Consider the following 25,631-nt stretch of genomic DNA (forward strand, 5'->3'; position numbering starts at 1 on the left):
GTGTCAGACAGAAGACAAAATACAATGACAACATTAATAAATCTTTAAATAAATAAATCAATAAATAGAAAGCTGCCCAACAATGTTTTGGGCTGCGTGCTGTCTGTTGTGGCAGTGGATTGCACATGGTTCCAGGGATTTCATCCCTAAGGTTGCTCCTGCTGTGCACCTCCTCTCCCCAGTACTTGTCGCTTATTCTTTTAGGAAGATGAAATAAAGAATGAGATTTTACAGAAATATTGCGGTGAGTGCCAACTTTTTCTTCTTCCTTAAATTGGAATATTGGATAAAGACGTTACCTGTTTTTGAGTTAGAGGACCACCGATTAGAAAAATATATATACACCAGAATTTAGAGCCATAGTCCAAATATAAAGTCTGCATGGGTATAATCCTCGGAAAAAATGTGTATTATAGTGCCCCTTACAGAACTTTTATGTAATTTTTTTCCCTGGCTTTAACAACGGATTACATGTCTGTTGTTTGCAGCCCAAGAATGTAGGTTGTCTTATTCTTTACCTCTGTACCCTTAGGCCTCATGAGCGCTGTGAGCTAGCTACAAAAATAGAAGCTAAAAATTTGTATGCGCTATATAAATAAAGGAATTATTATTAATATTAGTCAAAACATCAGATTGGTAGCAAAAAAAATACAAGAGGAATACAAGAGCTACATCTTCATAAACACAGAATAGTTATGACTTTCAGAATGCAATAATTTAAATAAAAACATTGCTGTGACCAAAGTAGTCCCTACTTAAACCAAAAAACCTTTGTGAACTACTCTGCACTACCTATATTTGTTCATTTTTAGCAGTTTTTTTCCCTTATGGTCCATAACTTACAGATGCGCGAGTTTGCAAATGCTGGTAATTTCAAAAGCAATGTGCTACAAAGTGTTTGATCCTGTCATGTTGAATTTCCTTCAATTCCTTATATTATTTGAGCCCTACCACTTGTAAATATAATAGTATGCTAGTGGATTTCTGTTCTCCCGAATTTCAGTTTTGAAAGTCCCTGCCATGCTAGTAAGGGTTCACTAAAGGTGAACATGCACTTGAATTGGTTGGTTATTAACCATATGGGATCATTTGTAAAGAATAATAGGAATATGCGGTTTTCATTAAACAGTTCTACGGTTCGATTTTTAAGGTCATATTTGCTTGAGTAATTGCTATTGGCTCAAAGATCTCTTCATAAAATAATCCATAATAACAATATGGAAAATTTTTACTTTCCTATTGAGATTACTGTGTTAAATCAAGACATCAGACATTATTGTTAAAAGATGAATTTTGTGTATTTTGTTTATTTTTTAATAAGTATAAAATGTGATACACGTGATAAAAATGACTTTGGTATTCATAGCTACCTTAATTCACAATATGTTAGTGTATCAAGTAGAAAGGCCATACTAGATCCAGTTCCTTTTTTAGTATGTGGCCATTCGATCCACCAGCCTTATGGTTTTCAGTAAGTTACATGTTCGAGTTAACTTGATTATTCTATCTGATGTCTGAACTATTTATTTAAATATTTCTTTAGCTTAATGGAGTGGTTTGGGTGGAGGACCCTGTCATTGTGCCAGATTTAAATAGGGTTTACATCTATTACTCACGGTCTGGCTTTTATGGTCAATGAGTCATGTTGCCAAAGGCTGAGGTGGTCGTTGCCATAAAAAAAAAATTATACTGTAGGTTGTACTTGATGAAAAGCAAAGAAGTCATTTCTGTGTTTGACTGTGGTTGCTTGGAGAGTTGCCATTGTTCCTGATAAGCTTCTATTTGGTTGACTTCCAGGTATCTACTATTCCTTTTCTTAGTTTCTTATTTCGCAATGGGACAGAGCATTCAGACACTGTTCTCTTTCAGCAGATTCAAGATTTAGCCCAGCTAATTTGTGACACATTCATGGAAAACATTGTTCAGGGGTTTCCAATGTGTGTTGTCACCGTTACCAAGTGACCATTCTGGACCATGAGTTTGAACTTGGCAGCCACATTTCTGCCACAGGAATTTTATGCGAAATATTCATCATCTGCTGAGCTATTGAGCCGTCAATCACGTTCCAGGCTCAGTTTAATTTATTACGCTCCTGTAACCAAAACAGGACATGGCCTTTCTTCTTCACCTAGAAGTGACACCTCCAGTCTATGTTCAGATTTAAAAATGGAAGGAATTTGATCACTGCTTATAGAAGAAACACGTTGGAAGGCCTGGAAATGATTACGAAGGATAGAGATGATGTTACTTAAATATATCAGAATGGGCCTAGAACGAACGGTTATATTATTAATATTGCATTTTTATTTGTGTGTTGCTGCTACAGCTTGGAATGCCACTTAGTTCCATTTCGTGTGGCCATTTATTGTGGTTTTGGCGCATTTGAGTATACTAAATTGTGTCAACATCACACAGGACTCTTCTTTTTAAAGTGTTTATCATGAACCCCTATTAGAAAGAAGTGAGCGTATTTCACACATATTTTGGAACAGAAAGAATGCCAAAACAGCAAATATTTGTTGTATTGTCACAAATGTTATGATCCACAGAGCGCTGCAAACTCCATAGAACTGAAAAAAAACTGTGTCAGAATTGGTTATGTTCCAAAATTCCCCCAAGAATTTGCTTACAGTTTAGCCGTTCTTGCAATGGAACATTAAATTGTTTGCCATTCGAAAATGCAAATATGACATGAAGGTTAAAGGCTATAATCATGAAGAAAAATTGACATAACATGTACAGTATGTAAGAATAAGCAGTCTGCAGAAGACAATTGAGCCGATTTTCAAAATATACATAGTAAAGGGATTTATAAAAAAAAAAAACTTTTCCTAGACTTTGAAGCTGTAATTGTTTAAAGGGGTTGGTCACTTTACCTCACGTCTTTTTGTAATATGTAAGTATGGGGGGCAGGATTTTAGGTAATTTACTAGTATACATCTATTAATAGTACTGCACCACCTTTTTTAAATGTAAAGTAAAGCCTCTTGGTTCAAACATGTCTTTCATCTCAGGGCGATTGCTAATGGACAATTAGAGATCACATGACCCTCCATCGGTGACCATTTTATGGACAGGAATGTCTGGCTGATGAGGTAAAAGACAGGAGGCTTCACTTTACATATCAGGAAAGCAGTGCAGAACTTTTAATGGATGTATGTTTGTAAATCACCTAATATTATGCCCCACACACACATTACAAAAAACATTAGGTAAAGTGGCCATCCCCTTCAATATATGAGATATTTCCTTATTGTTGGTATATCACTTTTATTTCATCAGTTGGGAAACTATGCATTTAAGCATTAAGAAATTATTATAATTTTTTTTTGACAGGTCGTGATTTGATTTGCATTCAGTCAATGGATGGGATGCTTATGTTCTTTGAGCAGGAAAGCTATGCATTTGGACGGTACCTGCCAGGGTTTTTATTGCCAGGCCCCTTGAGATACAGTCCTAAAACGGATTCCTTTGTCACTGTCTCTTCTTGTCGACAAGTTGAAAGTTACAAGTGAGTATAAATTTCCTTTATATACTCTGTATGTACCTTTAAAAAAAACCAAAAACAAATCGTATATATATTATCTGTTAGAAAAATTGTACTTCCAAGTGACTGTTTAATAACACAATGTTTTTGGATGCTGGAAAAAACACAAAAATATAAAACAAGATTTTGGAAACTAAAGATCAGGCTAGTTGTTCAGAAATGACGGCGCAATGAGAGAAGGGAAGGAATGGGAGTCCAGTATTCCTTATAGTCACAAATTGTCTAAGAAGCTTTTCCCTCTGCATCAACGTCTTTCAGGTATTCAATGTAGATGTGGGACAGTACCTTAAATCTGGTAAGCGATGCAATAAAAAGGTAAGATCATCAGGTTCTCCATGTGTCGCTGGCTCTGCGATGTTCACGTGGATCCCATGTTTCCACTTGCGGTATGCAGCAGGCGGCTGTGTGAGTTACTATTTCCTCCAGATGGAAACTCGATCGCAGCCCTTTTGGTTCCACTTTACTCCGTAGTGGTCCGTATAGGAAAGAAAGGGATACGGAAAAAATAGTGCAGCAGAGCTTCTATTTAGTGAAGAAAATGTTTTAATATTATACTCACAAAAGTAGATTAAAAAACAGGCCTTAAAAATAGATTGTGGTGCACGTTCGGCGTCAATACCCGACTCGAGTTTCGCCAGTAGCGGCTTCTTCCGGGGTGGCCGTCGTGCACAAGTTAGGATTTTTTATAGTTACCTATACCACACCCTTCCTTAAAGGGGAAGAGACATATATTACTATATACTCTGTGTGGTTACCTATACCACACCCTTCCTTAAAGGGGAAGAGACATATATTACTATATACTCTGTGTAAACCATTTTCGGAATTTCTATACCATTATGTGTAAAGTGTCAAATGCAAAATATATACCAAAATATAAAGTGTCAAATGCAAAATATATACCACACCCTTCCTTAAAGAGGAAGAGACATATATTACTATATACTCTGTGTAGTTACCTATACCACACCCTTCCTTAAAGGGGAAGAGACATATATTACTATATACTCTGTGTAAACCATTTTCGGAATTTCTATACCATTATGTGTAAAGTGTCAAATGCAAAATATATTAATAAAGTGTCAGTGCAGAATATATTGATATAATAGCGCAACAGACAAAAAAATAAAATATATAAAAATGTAGAAACAACAATGAAAAACCTTATTTAGTTAAAGGAAACACTTAATTTCAAAGTCGGCATTAAGACCATATGGAGATAGTGTTTTTAGTTGGAAAATCCAGAAAGATTCTCGCTGATTTATCTTTTTTTCTATATCCTCTCCTCTCCAATGAGGAGATATGTGTTCTATAGCCATAAATGCCATCCCTTTGGGATTCTTACCATGGACTTTTGCAAAGTGTGCGGATAGAGAATGGTCAGTTTTTCCTTTTTTAATATTTCTGAGATGTTCTCCTATTCGAGTTTTAAGCTTTCTTGCTGTCCTGCCAATATATTTCAAGCCGCACGGGCATATGATCATATAGATAACCCTAGAGGAATCACAGTTGGTAAGATGTTTGATGTTGAACACTCTTTTGTTATCAGAGGTTGTAAATTGATGAATGCCTCCTGTTTTTAATTTGCCTATACTTCTACAGGCTTTACATTTTGTGCAGTGATAAAAACCCGTGTGGGACATTTCTGATCCCAGTGCATGATAATTAAGACTACTATGAACTATGTGATCTTTTAGATTTTTTGTCCTACGGTGAACTATTTTTGGTTCATCTAACAAATGTCCTACAATCGGATCATGTTGTAGGATGTGCCAGTGTTTTTTAATGATCCTCCTTATTTTATGTGAATCATAAGTGTGATTAGTGATAAATGGAATGGTCAGTTTGTTCTGTTTTTCCTCATTGCTCTTCCCATGGGTATCATTTTTTTCTCCCTGAGGTGTGATAGTCTCTAATTCTATTTCCCTCCGTGCTTTTTCAATGTCCTTACTGCTATAGTTACGTTCTAAAAATCTCTCCCTCAGTAATGTCGCTTGTGTCTCGTAGTCTTTTTCTTTAGTGCAATTTCTTTTAATTCTTTTGAATTGTCCTTTTGGAATATTTTTCAACCAGGGGGTAAAGTGGCAACTATTAAAATCTATGTAACTGTTACAGTCAGTCTCTTTAAAATAGGTTTTTGTATAGATTTCATTTCCTTCTTTAATCAATTCCAAGTCTAAAAAACAAATATTTGTCTGACTAAAATTATGAGTAAAAGAGAGGTTAAAATCATTATTATTTATATATAGTATGAATTCTTCTAACAACTCTGGAGGGCCCTGCCATAAAATTACAATATCATCTATGTACCTTTTGTACAGCTTTAAAAATTTTTTATAGGGATTATTATTAAAACTCGAATAGGAGAACATCTCAGAAATATTAAAAAAGGAAAAACTGACCATTCTCTATCCGCACACTTTGCAAAAGTCCATGGTAAGAATCCCAAAGGGATGGCATTTATGGCTATAGAACACATATCTCCTCATTGGAGAGGAGAGGATATAGAAAAAAAGATAAATCAGCGAGAATCTTTCTGGATTTTCCAACTAAAAACACTATCTCCATATGGTCTTAATGCCGACTTTGAAATTAAGTGTTTCCTTTAACTAAATAAGGTTTTTCATTGTTGTTTCTACATTTTTATATATTTTATTTTTTTGTCTGTTGCGCTATTATATCAATATATTCTGCACTGACACTTTATTAATATATTTTGCATTTGACACTTTACACATAATGGTATAGAAATTCCGAAAATGGTTTACACAGAGTATATAGTAATATATGTCTCTTCCCCTTTAAGGAAGGGTGTGGTATAGGTAACTACACAGAGTATATAGTAATATATGTCTCTTCCTCTTTAAGGAAGGGTGTGGTATATATTTTGCATTTGACACTTTATATTTTGGTATATATTTTGCATTTGACACTTTACACATAATGGTATAGAAATTCCGAAAATGGTTTACACAGAGTATATAGTAATATATGTCTCTTCCCCATTAAGGAAGGGTGTGGTATAGGTAACCACACAGAGTATATAGTAATATATGTCTCTTCCCCATTAAGGAAGGGTGTGGTATAGGTAACTACACAGAGTATATAGTAATATATGTCTCTTCCCCTTTAAGGAAGGGTGTGGTATATATTTTGCATTTGACACTTTATATTTTGGTATATATTTTGCATTTGACACTTTACACATAATGGTATAGAAATTCCGAAAATGGTTTACACAGAGTATATAGTAATATATGTCTCTTCCCCTTTAAGGAAGGGTGTGGTATAGGTAACCACACAGAGTATATAGTAATATATGTCTCTTCCCCTTTAAGGAAGGGTGTGGTATAGGTAACTATAAAAAATCCTAACTTGTGCACGACGGCCACCCCGGAAGAAGCCGCTACTGGCGAAACTCGAGTCGGGTATTGACGCCGAACGTGCACCACAATCTATTTTTAAGGCCTGTTTTTTAATCTACTTTTGTGAGTATAATATTAAAACATTTTCTTCACTAAATAGAAGCTCTGCTGCACTATTTTTTCCGTATCCCTTTCTTTCCTATACGGACCACTACGGAGTAAAGTGGAACCAAAAGCGCTGCGATCGAGTTTCCATCTGGAGGAAATAGTAACTCACACAGCCGCCTGCTGCATACCGCAAGTGGAAACATGGGATCCACGTGAACATCGCAGAGCCAGCGACACATGGAGAACCTGATGATCTTACCTTTTTATTGCATCGCTTACCAGATTTAAGGTACTGTCCCACATCTACATTGAATACCTGAAAGACGTTGATGCAGAGGGAAAAGCTTCTTAGACAATTTGGAAAAAACACAGTTGCACATTTTTTTTAGGGGATCTCTTTGTACGGCTTTCATTGTATGCACGGAAGGCTGCGCATCGTCCTGTGTAGCCAGAGTAAACTAGTCCTCTTGGGGTTTTGTCAGGAATTACACAAAATTCCTGCCCCGAATAGTATATTATCACTGCCGTATGCTGCTGTCAAACAATGTTGCAGGAATCAGCTGACTACTTCACTTAAAGCTTATCGTTTCCCATGAAACAGATTTGAGTCAGCACTGTCATGCAAATTTATTATATCTATAGAATGCTTATACAGTCAAAAAGTCCTGCAGTCAAAATAAAGTCTATCTCTTGCCTCCTGATATATGTGGTGGCGACCAAAACTACAGCTAGCATCGTTATTCTAGGTGAACATTCGCATGGTGTAGGTAGGGTGCCCCCTCCAAAGCCAGTAGTGTCCCCCTTTACACCCCTTCCCCTTGCGGTTCCCTAGGCATTGCAATTATTTCAGGGCTTCTACGGCAGTTTTTTGGCATAGAAGCACTGATAAATGCCCCCCTCTGTTCTCTCCACCTCTTCACTCTCCTTGTAAATCTTATGCTGAGGAATTGAGTTAAAAGAAAATAGTCAAATCTTCTGGTGGTAGATTCTGGGTCACATCTCCGAGTTTGATTTAGATACTGTTTAATCGTATTGCAACTTTGATCAGATGTTTTGCTCTCCATGAACAGATACCAGGTGCTTGCTGTTGCAACAGATGCAGATACTAAAAAGGAGATAGAGCAGCAAAAAATTGGCTCAGGCAAGAAACTCCTGGTAAGTGCTTAAGTGTGATCACCATTTACACGTGTTGGAAGACTTCTATAAAAGCAGCAGTGTAACGATTGTGGTTGCAGATGTTGTGGCTGTAGGGTAGTTGTTAAAAGGAAACTGTCACCAGGGACCTCATCTTCACTAAAAACAGGTTATAGAAGCCCTTCACACCGCATTGCAAATATGCCTTTCTGCCTTCTCTAAGCATTTGCATTACAATATAAGGCTGCATTCACACTGCCATATGGGGGATGTATATACAGCCTTTATACTTCCCCCACGGCACGGCGCCCTGCGGGAGCGGCACAGTGCAGCACACCTGCGGCACCGTACCGCTCCATAACCTGTGAAAATATAGGACATATCTTATCTTTTCTCGGCATATGGCGCTATGCACCATATTCCTTATGGAGAGGAGCGGGCAACGGCAGTGCGAATGTAGCCTTATTGTGTGTTTTAAGTTATCTGCTTCCTGACAAAATCCTGTTTAGTCCCAGTGGTTGGCTTTGGTTTGGATGCCTTTAAAAAACAACAACTGCAAACAGATTGTGAGCACCATTGGGGAGAGGGACCAATTTGGCAAGCTCTGTGCAGCGCTGCGTAATCTGTATGCGCTATATAAGTAAAGGAATTATTAGTAACACATGACTTGTCCGCGCTGCAGACTGCTCAAGTCTCAGCCCCCACCTTTATGTTCCTTCACAGGAACAGAGCTCAGAGCCTGGTGAGCTGACATCAGTGGGGGAGGGATGAGCTTTACAGAAGCACAAAGGTGGGGGCTGACAGCTGAGTAGTGAGCAGCACAGACAATTCACGTTTTGTTTTTTGAAATGCATCAAAACCAAAGCCAACCCCTGGGACTAAACAGAGGATTCTGTCAGTGTGCAAGGTATGTTAAAACACACAATTATATTGTAATACAAATGATTAGAGAAGGACAAAAGGCATATTTGCAATGCAGCTGCGAGGGGATTCTGCAACTTGTATTTAGGGAGAATGAGGTCCCTGAAATTATGTTAGAGAGTGAAGATTTTAGGTTCAAATCCCATCTGACCAAAAAATAATTAATTGGGATAACATTAAATAATTTAGTCAGGGGAAACTCTCATAGATGTACAGTTCATGATATTTCTTAGTTGACATTACTTCCTACTCTGCAGTCAGCAGACACATGTATTCCCCTCCCTCCCCTCTAACATATCTATTCAAAGTATTCCCTCTATCTCCTCTGCCCAACATCTCTTCAGAGAGGATTCAATTGCAGAAACCAACACAGAGAAGGTTTCCTTGCAGGAACCCACAGTATTGTCTAATGTGTAACCTTACCCGGGTAAAAGCCAAACAATTTGTTAGCACTCAGCTTATTCTTGAGTATACATGGTACACATTTTTTTAAAATATATAGTTATTATTTCTGTCCATTATGGGGTTCCTGAGAATTCCCTTTTACATCCCTATGCTAATGAGGCATTTGGTGCATCCAGGTTGTTTCCTTAGCACCTGGATCATTGCCTTTCTGCCTAGATGAATACTCTCTTCAGACCTTCAGGAGGTTTGTCTTGTGAGAAAAACATATGTGGAACAATAAAAGGAACACTGGCTACAGGAGACAGAAGATCATATGGACCAGGCACTATGGAATACAGAAAGTAGATACTGCAGAGTAAGGAGCATACAAAAGAACATACTGGGTACAAAGCGTTATAGCAATAGGTATGCCTAACAAGTTAGCAGTGGTAGGGTGGAATTGGCATATGCATCGTCAAATGGCTAGACTAGTCATTAGTCCTTAGCAGTTAGCATAGCTGGAAAGTGCCAAAATCTGTATCCATAGTTACCTGGTCACTGGAAATACCCCAACGCGCGTTTCAACCCGCCGGTCTTTCTCAAGGGGTATTGAGAAAGACCGGCGGGTTGAAACGCGCGTTGGGGTATTTCCAGTGACCAGGTAACTATGGATACAGATTTTGGCACTTTCCAGCTATGCTAACTGCTAAGGACTAATGACTAGTCTAGCCATTTGACGATGCATATGCCAATTCCACCCTACCACTGCTAACTTGTTAGGCATACCTATTGCTATAACGCTTTGTACCCAGTATGTTCTTTTGTATGCTCCTTACTCTGCAGTATCTACTTTCTGTATTCCATAGTGCCTGGTCCATATGATCTTCTGTCTCCTGTAGCCAGTGTTCCTTTTATTGTTCCACATATGTTTTTATCTTATACATTGTAACCAATAAACATTTGCACTTTTCATCATTTAATTGTATTTGACTCCTTATTCATTTCCCCTCCCCTTTCTCTTGCTTTTTGATTTATAAATGTTATATACGGGGATTAAGTAAATTTTCCTGGTGTATCATTGCATACAGATATAGGTGTGTTGTCACCTGCTTATACGTGTTTATTTTTATTTCTCTTTTTGAGCTTTACATATTGTTGTCTTGTGAGAAGCCTAGGGGGACCCTGGAAGAGAAGTGATTTTGTTGGGTATAGCAGTGCACTGGATGCTGAGGACATGTTTATGGTGCACCAGCTGCTTCATTAAAATCTTGACTAAACTTGGCAATAGTGGACATGAATAATAAAGATATTTTGTAAAGAACACCACACTTGTCCATGGTCATTTTTTGGTACTGCGTTCGCTTAAATAGGGAAGAACTGCAGTACCAGATGTAGTCCGTGTTCAAGAATGGTGCTGTTTCCAGAGATAAAAGGGACTAAACCACTGTCACCCCACCACCACCACCACCACTGATTCAGCCATCCCTCCTGGATGGTTCAAAATAAACTTTCATTCTTTATTGTGCTCCAGTGAGAGCATGTTTATTTCATCCTTAATACAGCAGACTAAATTACCTGAAAATAAAATGTAACTCGTTGTAGTGTTCTTTGTGTTTTTAGTATTTTACTGTAAAATCTTGAGATGATTTTCTTCCCTGCAATAGTATTCACTTTTAACATATATGTTTGATAGATTCTCAATGGGCTGCACACCAGCTGCAGCTGTTTTACAAACTATACCAGAAATTGTCTCAACGCATATGGCAGAGAATATTTTATCCTAAGTTTTATCACATGTTTATAGAACTCCCTTTGGTCATAAAAGGAACAATTTAGGTTTTGTTCTGTTTTTTGATATAATATTCCCTTGCTCATCATATTTAAGTGAGTATGTATGACTGTCTCCTGCTTCATCACACAGGAGACTCTTTTATGTTCATACTGCTGGCGCTGTGCGGGATTTTCACCTAATCATGATATGGTCTCAACTTTTTATGTCTTGTGTTTGGTCGTTAGGTGATCATTTTATGTTTGTGTGCAGTAAGTACAGCAATGAGATATAAGTTCCCTACTTGTCATCAAAGTCTGATTTCTAGACTGCTTTACTGGGATTTTTGGTCTTGTGTGCCCACTGCAATACAGTGTAACTGTTATAACCCAAGTTACAACTATAACAATATTCTGAATGTTTTTAAATAAAGCAAACTTTTGTTGTAATGTTTACTTAGATTTTTTTCCTAGTTTTTATTGATATTTTAAACTTTGGGGACAATATGGAGCATAACGTATATATTCTGAGACCAGAACTGTTGTGGCTGCTCATGGCATCCAATCATAGCTCAGCTTTCGCTTTTCCACTACTGTTTATAAAAGCTGAGCTCTGATTGATTTCTATGGGGATAAAGAACAGTTTAACCTCTGACACTTCTGATAAATCTCCTATTTTTAGCTTTTTTTTGTCCAGTGCCTTCTCATTGAAGTCAATGGGTCTTGTGTTTTTGTAGTTTGCATTTGGTGCACACACTTTTGCAAACTACAATTGCATTACCTAGGGTAATTCCAGGGTCTGAAAATACTTTCAGGGATACAATGTTCTGTGCATTTTCCCCTTTGGTACACGTGTAGTGATAATAATAATCGTTTTTTATATAGCGCCATCAAACCCTGCCGTTCTCTGTGGGGGAGCAGTATGGCAAATTTAATTAAGAAAAATAAATGGATGTATTGTGCTTCTCCCTTGCTGAGAGTGGCAGTTCATAGGTCATTAGGTGGACATAGGGTCTCTTTTAAATGTGGACCGAGTCACAGTTGACAAGGACCGCTCATTCCGAAATAGGAACTCAAAGTTTCTAAACACTCAACAACAATTCCAAAGTCTCCAGCCCCAACCTATTTGTCTAATTAGACACAATCATCAGTACTTTATGCTTCGGGGGGGGGGGGGGGGGGGAGAGGTATTTGGTCCACTTAAATGCGATTAAAATAAAAAATACACTGAGCTTTATGGCCTAGTGGATATAGGTTCCCTATTTCTATTGCAAAGCCTGTATGTTAAAATCCTGGGCTGGGCATAAATTTATGCCCGGCTAGCTCAGTCGGTAGAGCACGAGACTCTTAATCTCAGGGTCGTGGGTTCGTGCCCCACGTTGAGTGTTGTGTTTTTATGAGGTAGCATGGCCGAACAGTCTAAGGCGCTGAATTAAGACTCCAGTCTCTTCGGGGGTGTGGGTTCGGATCCCACCACTGCCAGGAACTTTTACAACGTAGAATTCATTGACGCCCAAGATTCTTCGTTGGCAGTAGTAAAAGTTCAAAAGGTTGTTCTTCGGTAGAATCTCCATCCCCTCCCCCCATTTCTCCTAATCCCTACTAAAGAGCCTGGTAAGTTTAGACTGATCCATCACCTCTCAGTCCTAAAAGGATCCTCAGTTGTGTTGCTTAGATAACCTCACATTGCTCGTCAATCTCCATCAGCTCCATAGATATAAATAGAGCAGAGCGGTCATGCGCGGCCATCTGCTCCATTACTCTCATGGAGCGCCAAGGGGTCGGTCGAACCCCTCGTTTTCGCGATCAGCACTGAGACCCCTTTAAATGTGGTTTCAAGTTACAACGGCCTAGGACTAACCATTGTGATGAAAATATTGTAACCTGATGAGACCGTTATATTTTAAGGGACCACATTTCCTGGTTTAGGGGATCTGATGGTCATTACAAGTATTTGGATGCAATCTCTTTATAAATCCCTAATATCATTAGAATTCACTGGAGGTTATTTGTAAAACTGTTTTATTTCCCTCATTTCTCATTGGTTCTTAACCTTCCAGCTTTTATGACAGTCTTGTAAAATCTTTAAAGTCTCTGTCTCATCTTTCATATATTTCATGTTTAAGAACAATACCACTTTTGTAATGATGTGTGGCTATGCACAGCTTTCATCTGCTCGTGATGGTCTTTAAATGGGTGGTATCATTATACTCTTCTCATTCACCACCTTTTATAGTCATTTAACATGTCTTCTGATCATTTTCCTTTCAGTGTTATCTGACTGCTTGTTAACTCAGGTAATTATCCGGGATCAAAATGATAACTTTACTCAAGCAAAATACCTCCTTTGTTTTTTCAGTTTTAGGTAAAACTGTTATTTACTCCTGTATATAAAAAAAGTGGTCTGTTCTGAACACCATGGCGGGAATATATTAAGGCTGGTGTTAATACCAGTGATAAAATGGCCTCCTTCCCCCAGGCGCTACAGCGCCCGTACCGACTTCTTGGTAAATAAGGGCGCAAACTCCCCCTGGTCTGTAGACCAGATCAGAACCCGCAGAATGTTTTGCTCTAGTCTCTGCCTGAAGTCCAGCGGAGTCTATATTAAATGTGAACTATTGGTTCTAGTTGTAGAGACCAGAAAAAATGGCATGGACGGGAATATTTAAAGGGTTTTTCCGCCAGAAAACTGGTGAAGAAGCCATAATAAATCTGGTCCATTATGCTGCACTGATATATCCTGAAGATGGTTTGCTATGAATACCATGATGCCTCTGCACTGCATCTCATGTCTAGATAGAGAATGAGTAATATTTTCCTGTTGGGTGAACAATGTGATCATTCTTTTCTTGTTTTATCATCATGATACACTATTATAGAGGCTTTTACCTCCGCCTTCCTCCATGTTAAATCTGGGTGGTATTCTCCATGCAATGTTATAATACAGGAAATTTTGGTCGCTGTGATGTTGCCCCCTTGTGACAGCAGAAGTGCATTCAATTATATACGGTTTAGTATAAAATCATATGGCCCAACTGATGAGAAAGAGCCCATGAATTTTCAGTTAAAATGTATTAAGTGCATTAATAATTATCTGATATATATTCTCTTTATACAGGCAGTCCCCAGGTTACATACAAGATAGGTACCCTAGTATATAAGTCAAAAGTGTTTATTTTATCACAGAGAGAAAGATCTTTGATGGTCTATATCAGTGATGGCGAACCTTTTAAAGACCGAGTGCCCAAGCTACCACCAAAATCCACTTATTTGCTGTGAAGTGCCAACATGGCATTTTAAGCAGTAACGTATTGCTTCTTGTTCTTCCACATATTTCAATCGTATCGGCCCTGCGAGGACACCAATACAGTGGAAAGAAAGAGTGCAAATTCAGACTCTCATTGTAGCTTCTCTCCAGGGTCTCTCTGTAGAGAAATAATGAAGGGTCCAGCAGGGGGACCTCAAAAAAATATTGCAGCCCTGTCCACACCTTCTCACTGTTCCCACAGTTCCAAACAGCCAATGAAGTGTCGCTTAAAAATAGCGCTGAGAGCAGCATCTCTTAAGTTGCCTGGGACTGCAGAAATATTTGGTGGATTTGTTCCTTTCTGGAGAACTCTGTCCTGGGTGATAACCTGAGTGCCCACAGAAATGGCTCTGAGTGCCACCTATGGCACCCGTGCCAAAGGTTCGCCACCACTGGTCTATATAGTAATGGGGTTAATTCAGTAATGTTTACCTGCCTGAAGTCTGGGAGTGATGTGTTACTGTCCCCTGGTGATCTCGCCTAAGTGTACTAGTTGAAGTGTTTGGCAGTAAAGATTTGTTCCATTCCTCTAAATTTAGGGTGGAGCTGGTAAGAGAACATTTTTCTTTGTGGTTGGGATGAATGGGTGCCAACTTTTTATGAAGAGTTTTTAATTGGCTGAAGGTGGCAAATATTTCACAGGGAGGAGCATACCGTTCTGGAGCGTAATGTAAGAGAGGATCAAGGACCAATTTTCAGCCAAACACAATTAAGCGTTAGCTATTCAGGGGGCATGGCCGGCAGCGCATGCAGTAAGTCGCACATCGCTGAGCTTCGTGTGCAGGGACCCAAGAACGGCATACACATCGGGAGAAATCCAGCTCAAACGATCACCCAGTGTAAGCCTAACCCTCGGGCACCATTGGGAAAGCAAGAAAAAGAATAGGGACGGAAAAACGGAATTCTTCCACACTAAGCGCTCCCAAGTTGGGGGCTGTGGCACATGACCGGGCCAGCAGCTTCTCAGCAGGTAAACTCACCAGCCCCTTCCTCATGAACCTCGTGGAGTACTCTCCAACCCTCAGAAACCAAGTCAAGCAGTCCGGGGCCACATGCAGCCTTTCAAGCAGCAGCCACTAATGCCACAGCTTCATTAATGCCTCAGCTTACTAAGCTAACTGTGTTTATCTCTCCAGAGAGAAATACAGTCAGCATTGTCTATTTTTCAAAAGGAGTGCAGTGAATTGGGTGAACACACTGCACATGTGGAAACAAAGATGGCAGAATTTACAGTGGCACATAATGAGCTGGTAGATGCAAACAACGCATTAGAGGAGGAGGTGAGAGACTTGCATCTGAAAATGGGGGATAGGGATGAGGATGATGATCGTGGAACAATGTGAGATTCAGGTGCATTCAGGAATCGGTACAACAAGAGATGCTGGAAGAATTCTTGGCAGACTTTTTTGATTCACCCCAGTCGGACCTACTAAACGACAAAGTACACTGCTTACCCAAAGCAAAGTCTCTTCTGCCATCGGTGCCTAGAGATGTAATTGCCAGGCAGCTTTTCTTTCATTTTAAATAAAAAATAATGAGGAAAGTTTAGAAACCCTGAAGAATTGCCCGATTGATTCAAGCACATTTCTTTGTTTACAGACCTGTCCACTGTTACTCCACTGTTACTCTGGCCAGGAGGCAGGAGTTCCAAGATGCAGTGAAGGTCCTGCGATCACATAATACCTCCCATAGGGACATGGCCTGGCCATGACTGAGACCAGATGTGTGTGAGCTGACCTCCTGTTATCAGCCTGAGGTTTTGGCCACCCTAGCCCACACCTCAGTGTCTTGGAACGGCTTTTCATGGGACCAAAGCGGAGAAAGACCTTAAGATCACCCACCTCTGCTCTCCTGCGTACCTTGGCCTGGAGAATGAGCAAAAATGAGAATGAGCCGCGGCCCAAGATGACGGCATCACATGTGGTGGCCCTGTCCCCAAACGCCACAGGCTCCTGCACTATCCGCAAGCCAACCATATTTGCTGTCCCCGCTACTCCCGTGCCAGCAGCAAGTGCTCCAAGACAAGACGACCCAGGATCTCCAGCAATACCCCTGACGGGGGAGAAGACATCTGCCGAACCAATTCCAAGAGAGGTGGACAGCAACGTACGGCGTGAGCGCAGGCTGCACCGGCAGCTCCCTTTACTGCCGACTTTTCCATTATCACATTCACAGCAGGAGCACGGGCACATCAGCACCTGCCTAGGGGAGTTGGAGCAGGTCAGTGATCGTGATAGGCCATCAGCGAGTCTGTCACCTTTGCTGCTGTGGGAGCTCCGGCCGCGCGCTGCCTACATATCCATCGGGAGCTGCTGCCGTCTCCGCAACGGAGCATCTCGCGATCACACAGGGCCTCCCAGAACATGCCCAGATCCCTGCCGCCTCTTTTAGACCCTCAGTGTCCGCAGCCCTGGACACTTTAGGCCTCCAGCAGGATTAGCATCTCCGTGGCCGACCGCCTTCTTGATGAGGCACCTTGCTATGTCACAAGACTCCCCAGTGCATACCCTGCTCACTGTCGACTCTCTCAAACCCTCAGAGACTAGAAGTCCAGGGTGCTGCAGGACGCCTGAAGAGAAGAGTCCTGTAGAGCCAAGCCCTAACCCGTTGCACTCCTCAGCCAGAGAAGCACATGCTACACAGGGCACTATCCAGCACCCCCCCTCACCTCCTTTGGGGCCAAACCTCGAAACTCCCCTTCCCTGGAAAGACAGGAGGCCTCGGAGTCTTACCTGCTGCTCAAAAAGGGCTCTTGCCTACTACCTCCACATCGTGGGTTACAATTTCGCCAGCTGTCGGCTCACCCTGGAATGCTTCCCCTGATCAGTCCCCAACCTAGCAGAGGCTACTTCCATACTGCTCCCCAGGACAGGAATCAGCATTAAGGCAGGCCTGACCCCTCCAATGTCTATAGTTGACTTTGACTCTAATGACGGTGGACCTTTCTCGACAGACCCTTCTCAAAAGGAGAGCCCTGAAGCCATAGTACCAACCCCAAATCCCGCTCTAGGCTCAATAGCCATTCATTGGCCGCTCCCACGCATGATTCTGGACGCAAAGGTGGATGAGATGGGTAGATATGTTTTTCTAAAAGCCCGGATATTTGGGCAGATTTTAACCTTTGCAGCATTATACATACCCAATTGGTCCCCAAGTCCCACTTGTAGGAAATATCTAGACGAGCTGTCGCACTTTCTGGAGGGCACACTAGTAGGAGGGGAATTGAATTTTATTTTGAATCCTTCCTTAGACTGCTCCGCTCAAAGAGGCTCCATTCCCTTAGAAGAGATCTACATAATCTGCAAATAGTTGAGTTCTGGCATATCCTACATCCCAAAGATAGAAACTACTGTTACTGCTGCCCTGCTGATCACTAATATAGCTGACAACTTATTGAAGGATGCAGTCTGCACTGAGGATCTGCTTCAGACCCTCACCTCCTACATACAGTCAGTAGACATGAACTCTAGTACGCTCCCGATGAAGTGGGAAGCGCTCAAGTGTCTCTTGCAAAGTTAGCTCAATCAACACGGCATGTGTTTGAAAAGGGAAAAGGCGGCAAAGATGACCGCTCTACTCCAACGCCTACACTCTCTAGAAACCCAACACAAACAATTCACCTTGTTGAGGGTCTTTGCAGATTTAGTAGTGGTTAGGGACTCAATACTCTCCCTACTAGACCAGAAATATCTCTCATAAAGCATGATGTTTAGGGGCCATTTGTATGAGCGCTCAAATAAATGTGGAAAACCGCTATCGAGGCTGCTCCACCCGAGATATGGGGTTACCTTCATCCCACGAATTAAAAATTGACACCTATGAGCCCGCGGAAATTAGTGCAGGATTTCATTCTTACTTCTCTCAGTTGTATAATATTAAAGGCTAATTCTCCGATATGAGCCCAAATTCCTGCACCGAACGAGTTGCAGAATACTTAGAGGAGACCAAACTCCCATAACTAAGCCCAGTAGTGAGGGAGAATCTGGTGGAAGAAATAAGAGAGGCAGAGGTTTCGGAGGCTATAAAAAAAATCCCCAGTCAGTAAAAGCACTGGCCCTGATGGGTTTTACTCCCACATTTTACAAAAAATTCATAGTCTCTAACCCCTTTCCTGACCAAGGTGTTTAACACCATATCTATTGAAGTAGCCTTCCATCGCCAATCTCTCCAGACACACATTAGTGTCATTTTAAAACCTGATAAAGATCCTTCATTCCCTCAAGCTATCCAATGACCAGGTTGGTTTCGTAAAGGGGCGTGAGGCCAGAGATAACTCCAATAAAACTTTCTTACTTATGGCCCAGGCTGCTCACAGAGTATTCCAGTATGCCTTCTCCCCATTGACGCGGAGAAGGCCTTTGATAGGGTAGATTGGGGATTTATGGAGGCTGCCCTGAAACAGCTAGGTATTGGCCTCTGAAGAATCATGGCACTGTACTCCCACCCCACGGCTAGGGTTCGTACTAATGGCTACTTATGTAACCCAATTGAGATCAGGAATGGCACACACCAGGGTTGTCCTCTTTCACCCTTATTGTACGTTGTTCTACTGGAGCACTTGGCGACCGCTATACGAAACAACCCCAACATTCATGTGACATGGGAAGCGGCACACTAATATAAAACTGCTTTATACGCGGACGATCTACTCCTGTACATTTCCCAACCCTGCATCTCTTTTCCATTACTCTATAAGGAATTTGAAAAATATTGCCATCTCTGTAATTTAAAGATAAACTACAATAAATCAGAAGCTCTCAATATTTCACAACATCTTAAAGATGTCTTCCCGTTCCAGTGGAAACCCAAAGCAGTTAAGTACCTTGGGGTACAGGTGCCTCTAGACTCCTCCAAGCTCTACTCACTGAATTACCTTTCTCTACTATAATGCACACTGAGAAATTTGTCCACCTATGATAAGAAGCACTTGCCATGGTATGGTCACATAAATGTCATAAAAATGGATGTTCTCCCAAAATTTCTTTGTATCTTTCAGGGGGTCCCCATTATGCCCCTGGCCTCGTTCTTTCGAACCCTGCAATCAGACCTCGTTGCATATTCTGGCTCAACTAGACGACGGGTCAGGGCTGCCAGATTTGAAGCACTGTCATCAGGCCTCAATCTTGCTTCATTTATTGGACTGGCAGCATCACCGCTTTTCCAACTGGAACAGGCTTGCTCCTCGTTACCAGTCCACACTCTCTGGTGGATATCCCACCAGACCTTCTCTATCACTGACCCTACTTCAGCCTTTCTCCGGGACACGCTAAAACTTTGGCAGTCTCTCATAAAGCTTACTATCCTATCACGCAAACATAGCCCACTCACCCAACTTTTTAATAACCCAGACTTCATCCCGGCTGTCCATAGAGACAACTTCCATAACCAGAGCAATACTGGCGAGGCCCGCATGTACGATCTCCTCAAGGGTTACCCGCTGCCATCATAAGAACAATGGGTGTCATCATCAGAGACTTGCCAGATCTCTTTACCTCATTCGAAGGCGTGAACTACTTCAAAAGGCCCCCGGAACACTGTATCTCCATAATTTATTCTTTATTGGTCCAGGAGTCTGCCATCTCAGTTCCACCTTACATAATGGGCTGGGAACAAAATTTGGCTACAACAATACCTGAGGAGAATTGGCAAAAAGACTTCCTTTATAGTCATAAGCTCTCTACTGCCTGCTCAGCACAGGAGTGTAACCTTAAGATTTTATTGAGATGGTACCATGTGCCTAGTCTCATTAATTCCATCTACCCCTCGGTCCTGGGCACGTGCTGGATATGCAAATCTGAACGGGGTGATTATGCTCCACGTGTGGTGGTCGTGTGACAAAATTAAACTGTTCAGGGCATTCCAATCAATAAATTCCAGAAATAGCACTCCTCTCGATTCTACCAGGATCGATAGAAGCTCCGAAAGGTAGCATGCTTAGGTTCGGCCAGATCAGTGATACCACGTAAGTGGCACAACTCAGATCCTCCCACAATGTCAGAGTGGTTACAGGAGTTTATTGAGATCTACCGCATGGAAGAAGCGATTGCGGATATCCATAATTCCTCAGAAACGTTCCTTTAAATATGGCAGTCGTGGTTCTTGTTTCAGGACACCCAGGTCTTCCGAGAGCTGCTAGAGGAGAGGTAGGAGCCAAGACCTAGACCTAGTCCAGTCCCCCACCCTCCTTTGTCTCCTTGTAATGTCATGTCACTTTCACCCACCCTTATCATGCCTAATCTATGTCTTTCTCCCTCCCTTGTCCATTCAGTAACCCCCCTGTGTCCCCCTGCCTGCCGAGTTTGTTGTACAACTGTGAACATGTTCTTATTTACCAGTCTTGATGATTTCCCTTTCATATTCGATTATCAAGATGGCCACAGATGTAACCAGTGACTCATTTTCTCAAAAAGGGTGTAGATAGTAAACTAAACCAGAAGTGCTCTTACAATTCTTCCTTCTGTCCTATGACTGATGAAATATGTCCACACATGAGAGGATATGGAAAAAGCATTTATCCTCGTCTTACACATTTACCTCCTGACCCTCCCCTTACTTATGGATTACAGGAACACAAACACTTATGCTCATAAATTTTAGGCTCACTAGTCTCCCTGGAATTGATAGCGCTCTTTTGTGACTCCTTTTCACTGATTTGCCCCATGACTCTGCTTTCAGATATATTCATTGTTGCACCTTATACTGCTCCTGCTGTGGTTTACTGAACTGGCCCAACATTGATTGGAAAATGTACAACCAATGTTTGTCATTGCTTATTATTGTTCATACTTGTGAACATGTTTTTGTTAAATAAAATTTATTGAACATAATATCGCCTATAAGTGGGGGTTCCCTCTGAATCTTATTATCCAGAAAGATGGAATATGTGTAGTGGCATCTTCACCAGCAAACCTACAAATACAGGATTGTGAGCTTATATCGAAAGAGGACTCATGTGCGTCTAAGTCCAGAGTTGGTACAGTAATGGCCCGTTAGGAGGAAGAATGGGAAACGGTGGCTAGAAAGTGATGCGTTTCTTCTGTAGGTGAGACTGATATAAAAAATGGGTCTTGTACGGTGTTGCTAGATTTAAATGTGTCTGGCAAACATGTTTTGTGCCCTCAATGAGTCCTAGAAAGGGGCTTCGGCTAGTGTTCAGTTGGTGACATACGTCATTTTTTTGTTCTTTTCCCAGTTTTTTTCCCCTTGTTTTTCGCAAGCATGAGATGTAAATAAGTACTCAGATGTGATCCATGGGTATGCATACAATCTCCTAGGCAGCAATCCACACATAAGCATATAAATATCGGTTTAATATGCTATTAAAAGTAACATCAGTAGATGTTAAAGGGCTTAATAAAGGTCAGTAATGTGGAAGAAAGCACACCTGATGTGTTCCTTGACCAGCAATCACATTTATATCAAGAAGATCTATTTAGGCTGCATCACAAGCAGTTCCCGCATGTTTTTGCAGCTCCTCCGGTTGGTAAAAAGCAAGGTACCTTTATTGCAATAAATAACACAGTAGCCTTTTCACCCACAATTGACCCACAGGGAAGATACGTAATTCTAACTTGTACCTAATATTATAGGTATTATACACGTTGGTATCAGTATATGCACCAAATTCAAATTCTTTAAAGCACTTTTTTCTATGGTTACTTCCTGTAAACAAGGTTCTACTTTTTGTGGGATATTTCAATATGACCCTGTGGCCTTCAATGGACACATCTAAAGCCTTGTGGATTGATAGTGCCACTGTCTTATTTAACTTTTCCCATGAGAAATACTATTTAGATGTGTGGCACCTACAGCACTCGACAGCAAGATTACCATATATATATTCGAGTATAAGACGACTGGAGTATAAGCCGAGACCCCTTATTTCAACACAAAAAACTGGGAAATCCTATTGACTCGAGTATAAGCCGAGGGTGGGAAATGCATTGGTCACAGCCTCCGAGTATACAGCCTGCCAGCCCCTGTAGTATACAGCCTGCCAGCCCCTGTAGTATACAGCCTGCCCAGCCCCTGTAGTATACAGCCAGCCCAGCCCCTGTAGTATACAGCCAGCCCAGCCCCTGTAGTATACAGCCTGCCCAGCCCCTGTAGTATACAGCCAGCCCAGCCCCTGTAGTATACAGCCTACCCAGCCCCTGTAGTATACAGCCTACCCAGCCCCTGTAGTATACAGCCTACCCAGCCCCTGTAGTATACAGCCTGCCCAGCCCCTGTAGTATACAGCCTGCCCAGCCCCTGTAGTATACAGCCTGCCCAGCCCCTGTAGTATACAACCTGCCCAGCCCCTGTAGTATACAACCTGCCCAGCCCCTGTAGTATACAACCTGCCCAGCCCCTGTAGTATACAGCCTGCCCAGCCCCTGTAGTATACAGCTTGCCCAGCCCCTGTAGTATACAGCTTGCCCAGCCCCTGTAGTATACAGCCTGCCCAGCCCCTGTAGTATACAGCCTGCCCAGCCCCTGTAGTATACAGCCTGCCCAGCCCCTGTAGTATACAGCCTGCCCAGCCCCTGTAGTATACAGCCTGCCCAGCCCCTGTAGTATACAGCCTGCCCAGCCCCTGTAGTATACAGCCTGCCCAGCCCCTGTAGTATACAGCCTGCCCAGCCCCTGTAGTATACAGCCTGCCCAGCCCCTGTAGTAGGAAAAAAAATAACACTGTACTCCCCTTTCCCACGTCCCCCGTAGGTCCTCCTGTCTCCGATGCACCGGTGCCGCTTCGGGTTTTTAGGTCTTCTAAAAGAGCTACAATATCAGTTAACTCAGCTGGAATCCTATAAATATTTGAGAGCTTTGCAAAAGATGGAGGCTTCACATTGCTCTGTAGCTAATAAAGCTAGTAAAGAGAGGCAAAAAAATAGAACCCCATTTTGGCTTTCAAAAAATGAAAAGGTGCATGATCCCCAGTAAATGACGGAGGAGGTGGTTCTGTTTATTCTGCACTGTATAATCTACAGGATGTCGAGACTACTACACAGCCCACTTTAGATGGGATAAGAACATTTCTAGTGATACTAGCTTACCAACCCTGTCTCAGGAACAATCTTAGTTGCTAGCCAGGCCTGTCTCCGAAGAATAAATCATTAAGGCGATCAGGTCATTTAAAAACAATAAGGCACCAGGGGCAGATGGCCTAACAATATTACTATTACTAAGTACATGCCAACTTTCTAGTACTCCATTTACTGCCAATCAGTCATCAGGCTCAATTCCTAAAGAGATGTTGTTAGCAGCCATATCGGCCCTACCTAAACCTGGGAAAACATGGTCCCCTTCCTGGCGAGGCTCATACACCAAGATGAGGTGGGTTTTGTCAGGGGGAGTGTCTCATCGGATGGTACCAGGAGCTTTATAGATTTGGTGAACTGTGTGGAGCCCATTTGGACGCCTTCACTGCTTCTCACAGTGGATGCTGAGAAGGCGCTCGATCAAGTGAATTGGGGATACTTGCAGGAAACTTTTCAAAAATGTTGGTTCTTGCCAGAGGCATTGCTTTATATACTGTTCCAACTGCATATGTGACTATGTCTTGGTATTCCTCTAGTCCCTTCAATATCACAAATGGAACCCGACAAGGGTGCACATTGTCACCATTGATCTTCACTTTAATGATGGAGCCATTAGCAGAGGCCATTAGAACCTCAACTGAGATAAAGGGTATTAATGGAAACCTACCATCCCGGATCCCGGATTAAGGTAGATCCAGTGGCAGGTTCAACTAATGAATGACATGGGAGCCCTTTTTAGGGATGCATAGCTATTAGGCATGCACAGTAGCTCTGGCTTCGCGGCCAAGTACACGCAGCCACTGGCTCTGCATAGAGAGTCTATGCAGAGCGTGGACGAGTGCGCGCACCTACCAGGAGCTGGGCGCTGAAGATCTCGTAGAAGGAGGATCCAAAAAGGCTATTAGGGCGTGGAGTAGCCGCACCATGTAGCTTCAGCTCCGGATACTCCACGCCCCTATAGCTTCTTTCAGATATTTGCATATTAGGTGATAAAAGATTTATAAAGTTACAGACCACTCAAGGATTAGCCCTAAAAAGGGTTACCATGTCATTCATTAGTTGAACCTGCCACTGGATCTACCTTAATAGGTAGATACGAGGTGGTAGGTTTCCTTTAAGATAGGAGCAGTGGACCATAAAATAGGTCTCTTTGCTGATGTTATAGTGGCACTTAAAAACCCCTTAGAGTCCTTAAAAAAGGTGTTTGCACATCTCCAAGATTTTAGTAACATATCTTACTACAAAGTAATGCTAACAAGTCAGTCAGTTGTAGGAATGAACTTAGATGATGAAGTCCTTGGGAGACTTAAATCGTGTTACACGTTTGCTTGGGCTGATGATCATATGCCATATTTGGGCATTCAACTGGCATATGTTACCCTCAGATTACTCCAGCATAATTATACCCCCCTTCTAGACCTGCTGGGTGGGCAGGGTAGCTGCAGTAAAAATGATGGTTCTCCCAAAAATTAAATATCTCTTCAGAAATGTCCTAATTAAACTCATTAGACTTTCACGTAAAATCCATGGGTTAATAAATACAAATGTGTGGGGGAAAAACAGACCAAGGATAGTTGCTGTGACATTATATAGACCCCAACTGAAACGTGGGCTAGGCCTCCCACGTATCACTAGTTACTACAAGGCAGCTGTCAGGCTTCAGTGGTAGTGGACCCACTGTACCACTATGGACGATGACGTAAGCCGACACCTGGGAGCGGAGTGTAAGTGGCACTCGGTTTTCACCAGAGCCCGCCGCAAAGCGTGTTGGACTTGCTGCGGCGTGGTACCACCAGGTCGCACCACAGGCATGACTTTGTCTGCGGTGGCGGCCAAGGTGAGGTACAGAGTCATGAGGCAGAACTGTGGTTGGGGACAGGTAAGAGGTCAAGGCAGGCAGCACAGGATCAACGTCAAAGGCAAAGCAGATGGTCAGGGGAGGCAGCAAAGGAGCGTAGTCATGGACGGAACCAGGGTCACAATGGGAATTCACAGCACAAGCACATGGCATTAGGAACAAAGCTTTCTCAGAGGCATGAGGCACAAAGATCCGGCTGGTCATTTATAGACCG

At 41.9% G+C, this 25,631-nt stretch overlaps 1 protein-coding gene and 1 non-coding gene across 6 annotated transcripts in view; both read left to right on the forward strand.

Moving 5' to 3' along the window:
* BBS9 (Bardet-Biedl syndrome 9) overlaps positions 1-25,631 on the forward strand; it is a 271,289-nt gene that overhangs the window by 46,056 nt on the left and 199,602 nt on the right. For all 5 annotated transcript variants that reach the window (XM_072153261.1, XM_072153264.1, XM_072153263.1 and 2 more), the window contains 2 exons: positions 3,337-3,511; positions 8,091-8,175. In XM_072153261.1, coding sequence (XP_072009362.1) covers positions 3,337-3,511; positions 8,091-8,175 — 260 coding nt within the window. The remainder of the gene's footprint in view (positions 1-3,336; positions 3,512-8,090; positions 8,176-25,631) is intronic.
* Positions 12,540-12,612, forward strand: TRNAK-CUU (transfer RNA lysine (anticodon CUU)). The gene has a single exon. It is a non-coding gene; the product is annotated as a tRNA-Lys (tRNA).

Source organism: Engystomops pustulosus, chromosome 5 (assembly GCF_040894005.1).
Source record: "Engystomops pustulosus chromosome 5, aEngPut4.maternal, whole genome shotgun sequence".
In the NCBI taxonomy this organism is placed as follows: Eukaryota; Metazoa; Chordata; class Amphibia; order Anura; family Leptodactylidae; genus Engystomops; species Engystomops pustulosus.